Raw genomic sequence first — 6,384 nt, 5'->3', positions numbered from 1 at the left:
AGGAACCTCTGGATAAGGACAAGTGTAGCAGAGAACTTGCCGCTTCGCTATGCAGACCCATTTTTCAAAACCGCTAGGAATGTGCATCCAAAGAATTTTACTTTGCTTTTCCAGCAAACACACGCTCTTTCTTTCTAAAGAATAAACCTTGCTTATCCTCACGTGCATTTGTTACCCTGTGGAACAACCCCTACTTCGTGGAGGCAAGATGTTTCCAGCCACCATGAAGACGGGAAGAGTATACAAAGTCGTGGCTCTCGCTTGAGAACGGCCAGCCACTGGAAGCGTCAGCCACGTTTATGATGTTAACATTAGTCTACCAGTGTCTGAGCAGACGGGCTCTGGCTTTCAGCCGTAACAATAACAGCACACGTGGCTAATTCTTTAACCCACACATGGATACACGCTGACCACGCTTCGTGAAATGGGAGAGACCACACGTGGAGTCCTGCTCAGAGAGATGCCATCAGATCCGAAAATGGCAAATCACATCCTGTTTGGGTTCCGGAACACTTTAGGGGGCATTTGGGACCCAGGAGGGCCGTGAGCTACCACGAGAGCCAACGGACATCTAAAACCAAAGCAAAAAGCCTTTGCAAAGTCCTCGTATCCTTGTAAAAGTCGTACAAGTAAAGGTCTCGATGTTGGTGTGCCCGCCAAGATTTTTTAATGAAGTCTTTGTTATTTTCATTATGATGGTGCAAAACCCCAATTTTCCCCGGCTTGAACTGTACCGAAAAAGAAAATCTTTCTGAAAAAATCTATAGTTGTGTTCGCTTGAAAGGATTCAGCACTTGATCTGAGATCATCTGTCCCACTTTTATGCAGAAAAAGAGGAATTTCTGAACATTCTGTACACACATGCCCACATACACACGCACATATACAAATACACGTATCCATATATACACCCATGCGTATGTATTATTACACACTTACGTATGTATCTTTGTACATTGCACACCTGCCATATCCCCGTTTCATGATCAGTGCACACATCAGTGTGCGTAACGCGATCGGTGTGTGTCTGTGTGGGCGTGTGCACACTGAACTTGACCCGAAGACCTTTTTCAGAAGCCAGAATCTGTTCGCTTTGTTTAGATGGGAGCACAGAAGTGCATCTCCAGGTTGCCTAAGAGTAGACTGGTAAGGTTGCTTCTGGTCTACACTGAATACAGACGGGAGGGGTGCTTGGGTGGCTCCGTCGGTTGAGCCTCCGACTTCAGCTCAGGTCACGATCTCACGGTTTGTGAGTTCGAGCCCCACGGCGGGCTCTGTGCTGACGGCTCAGAGCCTGGAGCCTGCTTCTGGTTCTGTGTCTCTTTCTCTGTCTGCCCCTCCCCTGCTCGCCCTCTCTCTCTCTTTCTCAAAACTAAAGACACATTTAAAAAAAAAAAAAAAAGGTTTTAAATACAAAGGTGAGTTCGCTTTAACTAAGAGTAGAAACTTTTTTTCTTACTGATCCGTAATTTGGAGGCCGCGATTATAACCACGATCGCAACTGGAGCAGCTGTTTGGGTTCCTAAGACCCACCCACGGGTCCTCTCTTTCTTCAGTGGAAGGAACGTTCACGGGACTGTACCGATTCTGCAGATTCCATCACCCTACTGTCCGTTCTGTCAGCCTTCCCAAACCAGATGAGTGAGGGGATTAGGTAACCGAAGCTCTCTTTACATAACTATAAACTCTCTTACAAAGCAGATACATACTCCTACCTTTTTTTTTTTCCTGAGCCATAAAAATAATGTTTACCTTATACTTATTGGAATTGTAACTCTAACATACCATCCTTTAAAAATGGCCGTAGTCGATTATTGGCTTCTCCAGAAAACAGCCACCATAAATTAAGAGAACACATGAGAGAGCAAATCAAACCCAAAGAGGAGAAATTTAAAACAAAAACAAAAAACATAGCGTATACAGTGGAGTTGCCATCCGTGTTCGGGCAGGAAGCACTAGCCCCGGGCTGCTCTGCTCCTGTGGTGTGGTGAGGGCACCCAACACTCAGAAGCCAGAGCCCCGGAGATGCTGACAGGGCTCCGAAACGTAGTCCCTGACTCCTCTCTCCTGTTACACTGTTTGCTTATTCCCCCCAGCAATCCACTGAACCAGTCACTGAGAGGTTAATGAAAAGACAACTTTATTCACAGGGGCTGAGACTCTGGGATAACAACATATCGAGACAGGCCTGCCACTGCCCCGTGTGTTAATCGCAGTGAGCCTGGATGTCAACAGTGGGATCTTGTCAAAGTTCTTAAAATCAAGGATACTCTCCAGCTCACCAAAATGTTCCCACCAACCTGGGTAGAACGTGCTCGAGGAAATTTATGCATCGGTAGCACATGGCTTTAGGGATAAATTCTCGGGAAGCCAACTCTGTGCTTACTAATAATTAAATGATTATGCTCATCTGAAATGTCCTTCCGAATATATTAGCCACTAGGCTCTCCTGTTGTAAAGCTTGTGTTCATTTTTCTGTAAGTCCTGGAAATCATTTTAAAAGTTATTTGGGAGATCTATCTCAGTTTACCTCCAGGACTCATGACTTATTGTGCCTTTTCCCACATCAGATAAATAAAGTAACCTGGAGGCTCAGAAAACCCAGTTTCCCACCCAACGCAACCCAAAGAGAGATACTGTAAGAGGTTAGATGCGCTTCCCAAAAGTTTCAAGCTGAACTGGGCTGTAAAAATCTCCATTTTCTTAAGCAGATCTTTGTTGCAGAGCACTTCCCTCCCCCCGCCCCCGCCTTCCTGCTCCCCCCCCCCCCCCCCCCCCCGAGATTTCCAGTCACCTCCATAAGGTGTTTATTTAGCTGCCGGCTCTAGGCCCAAGGGTAGAGGCTTAGAGAGAGGATGTCTGATAGAACCCTCCCCCTGAGCCTCCTGTTCTTTGGGGTCCAGAGAGGCACCCTCCAGCAGATATCATCAGAAGATTCCTTTTCTCTGCCCAGCATGACCCATCTCTCCCAGTATCTGCTTGTGTGTTTGTTTCCATCCAACTTTCTTAAGGAAAAGTGGTCCTTTACTATGCAATTCTGGAAAACGTAGCAAAACGCAAACCCAGAGCTTGAAAAAAAACATGCACATGGAAAGTCTTGTCTTGTCTACGACACCTTCCCTCCTCGTCACACACTTCCGGTGTCCCCTGCTATCTTTTGATCCCTTAAAAACAGAAGCAACAAGACGGGATGCCTGCGAATGTTGGTAACATGTCTTGGAGATCATGAGAATTGACTGGCAAGCTATCGTAACACAACAAAACGCTATCGTATAGAGTGCACTTTCTTAATAGGGGTTGTTAACATAGAATTTTCACAGGGCCATCGTTGTAGGAAAAAGTCAAGCATCTAGCCAAAGAATATAGCATATCCCCAGTAAAAATGTCTAGAGAGAAAAAAAAGAGAGAAATTCTCTATTTAAAATAGAAATGTGATTTCTTAGCCGTCCACCTGGACATTGGTCTTAAATCCTCACCAGGCCCTAGATCTCGTGAAGAACCTGAAAAACAGAGGTCGCTCCTGGTGCCCCCACACCGGAACTTCAGGGACAAACCCAGCTGTGGACACCCATCACCCCACAGATTCAAAGCCAAGACCTGGGCCACAGGGACAAACAAGGGAGCTGGCCCCCCGTCAGATAGATGGTGGTTCTGTTTGAAACCACCCTCACCGCATCTGTGGGTCCTGCTGTCGGGTAGTCTGGGCCCTTGCTGCTCTGGACACGCAGGACCCGAGGTGGGGAGTGGGAGATCATGCCCTTAGACTGCCCTGAGGTCAAGGAAGTCTCCTGCTGTCTCCGCAGGAGGTCTGAGATGCCCAAGTCCTAGTGGGACGGGGTCTTTTAAATCTCCGAAGGTGCTCCGGGTTCTGGGAAAGTCCACCTCACCTTGGAGGAGGCAGGAGACCCTGCCCACCTGCGCGCAAAAGTTGGTAACACTTCCCGGGATCCACACGTTGCAGAAGAAATGCTCGTTTTTTAAAAACCGTGACTCCTTCCCGCCGGTGATGGGACCCGATGGGACCCGGCCGCTCACAAGCTCAGACCAGGGTAGGGGAAGGAACCGCCACCGTTTGCTTTACTGAAGTGAAGCACCGTGTCTGGAAGCTGCAGAGGGAAATACGAGAGGAAAGGGATCCCGAGCTGGTAAAAGCCGCCCTGGACGTGCGGGTCGAGCATCAGGGAAGCGTTGAAAGGCGGAGGGAGGCTCGCAGAGGTGGCCAGAAGCGAGGCACCCAGACAGCTGCGGGGCGCAGGCTTGGCGCCCCCCGGGAGCTCGGCCCCTCCGGCGGGCTCCTGGCCCTGCCGTCCCGCCAGGATGCTGTCTATGCTGAAGCTCTTGGACTTGTCGGAGCTCTTGGGAGAGCTGTGGGAGGCAGGGCGCGGAGGGGACCCCGGACCATCCACCGAGCGCGCTGGCTGGCCCGTGGCCAAGGCCGCCGCCGCCGCCGCCGCGCCCTGGACAGCGTCGCCCACGTCCTCCGCCGGGGACACGGGCCCGGGCCAGCGGAGGGGCGCGGGCGGAGAGGAGCCGCCCCCGAGGGGCGAGGGGCGCGCGGGCGCGCCCTCGCGGCGGGGGGTGGCGGGGCCCCGGCGCCCTGCCCCGCTGCCCGCCCCGGGCTGCGCCTCTGCGCCGCCGCGCTCGTGGGTCTCCGCGCGGGCCCGCTTGGCCTCGGGGGCCCCTGGGCCTGGCTTGGGCTTCCTCTTCCGGCGCCGGTAGTTGCCATCCTCGAACATGTCGAGGCAGCGCGGGTCCAGCGTCCAGTAGCTGCCCTTGCCCGGCCGCCCTTTCTCGCGGGGCACCTTGACGAAGCACTCGTTGAGCGACAGGTTGTGGCGGATGCTGTTCTGCCAGCCCTGCCGGTTGTCGTGGTAAAACGGGAAGCGGTCCATGATGAACTGGTAGATGCCGCTCAGCGTGACCCTCTGCTCCGGCGCGTCCTGGATGGCCATGGCGATGAGCGCGATGTAGCTGTAGGGCGGCTTCTGGGGGGGCTCCGCGCGGCCCGAGGCGGCCAGAGCGGCCGCGGGGGCGAAGGCCAGAGGCAGCCCGGGTCTCTCGGGGCCGTAGAGATAGAGCATGGGCGAGGCGGCCAGAGCGGGCAGCCGGGGACCGAAGAGGCGGCTCATGGCGAGCGGGAGCCGGCGCCGCGCTCCCCGCGACGCGGGCGACCCGGGGGCTCAGGGACTGCGCCCCGCGCCGCGAGGGCCCTCCCGGGGAGCCCGCGGTGCGTCTGACTCCCGCTCCGCCGCTCTCCCCGGCGGCTCCGTGCTCTGTCCCTTCATGGCTTTACAAATGTTAAATAATTGTTGTAAGTTTGCTATTATATGTTGACTTAGCGCTGGAAAATAAATTGTCTATGATAAACAGTCCTTGTGCGCTCAGCCCACCCACAGTAATTAAAATTTCATTGCCGAAAAACTCCAAGCTTTCCCCTCCACGTGTCTTTCCGATACCAGCCAATCGGTGTCCGGGCTATTCCTTCATTTGTTTATAGAATTAGTCTGTTGATAAGTCCGCCCACCCAAGTTGAATCAAGCTGTGTTTATTTGGAAAAATTTCCGGGCACCCAATATATAAACGCACTGATCTGATGTTTGAAATATCACGTCCACCCCTTGACGCTGGAAGCACACACAGTCAGTGAGGCAGGATGTGGACCTCGGTGGCAGGGTCTGCCGGGCCAGGAAGGCAACGCGGAGATGGGGGGGGGGGGGGGGGGGCGGCGCAGGGGTGAGTTTTACCGCTGGCTGGTGGGGGGGTGGGGGGGTGGGGGGGAGCCCAGTAATCCGGAGCCTCCCACAAAAGGTCTTTTCTTCTCCCAGGCTTCGGATGAACCTGGCATCCCGAGGCCGGAAGCCTCTACCTCCAGCTTCTCCGGAAGCCAAGGCACAGGGCAACGGGGCTGCCAGAGAGGGCACGGGCACCTGGTCCACACGGCTTGCTTGAGGGTGGTTTCAGAACAACCCGGCTTGGAGAGTGCAGAGGGGAGAAACTCGGGTCTTTCTGATGGGGCTGAGGTTGCAGGCCCGGGGACACCATGAAAGGGGAGTTTGGCAGCTGGCGCGGGAGAGCTGGTATTTGTGAATGCGGGTCTCTTGCTTTCTATTCTGCGCTTTCCTGTTTATAACAAGGAGGGGGGTTATAACAACTTTACAAGTGCACGCAGCTGGCCCGTGATTACATTAAGCATTTGGGAAGCCTGCTTGCTCTCCACCCCCCCCCCCACTCACCCTGGGGTGTAAGCACCCCCACCCGTCTCATTTTTCATCCAGCCACGTCATGGGTTTGAATAAAAAACCCTGAATGATGTCGATTCAGAAGGAGCCGTGTCTTCTGCTCCCCGGTGAGCCTCGGCAGGGGTGGGGACATTACTGTGACTCG

General features: G+C 53.6%; 1 protein-coding gene across 1 annotated transcript; it reads right to left on the bottom strand.

Moving 5' to 3' along the window:
* Positions 1-2,123: 2,123 nt before the first annotated feature.
* On the bottom strand, positions 2,124-5,383 carry FOXL1 (forkhead box L1). Its single transcript, XM_047846331.1, has one exon. It carries the CDS (start codon positions 5,127-5,129, stop codon positions 4,032-4,034), a length of 1,098 nt encoding a protein of 365 aa, XP_047702287.1. The 5' UTR covers positions 5,130-5,383; the 3' UTR covers positions 2,124-4,031.
* Positions 5,384-6,384: the final 1,001 nt, after the last annotated feature.

This window comes from Prionailurus viverrinus, unplaced genomic scaffold (genome assembly GCF_022837055.1).
Source record: "Prionailurus viverrinus isolate Anna unplaced genomic scaffold, UM_Priviv_1.0 scaffold_38, whole genome shotgun sequence".
Classification (NCBI taxonomy): Eukaryota; Metazoa; Chordata; class Mammalia; order Carnivora; family Felidae; genus Prionailurus; species Prionailurus viverrinus.
Note: the sequence above shows the minus strand (reverse complement) of the source record. Positions and strands in the feature narration are given on the sequence as shown.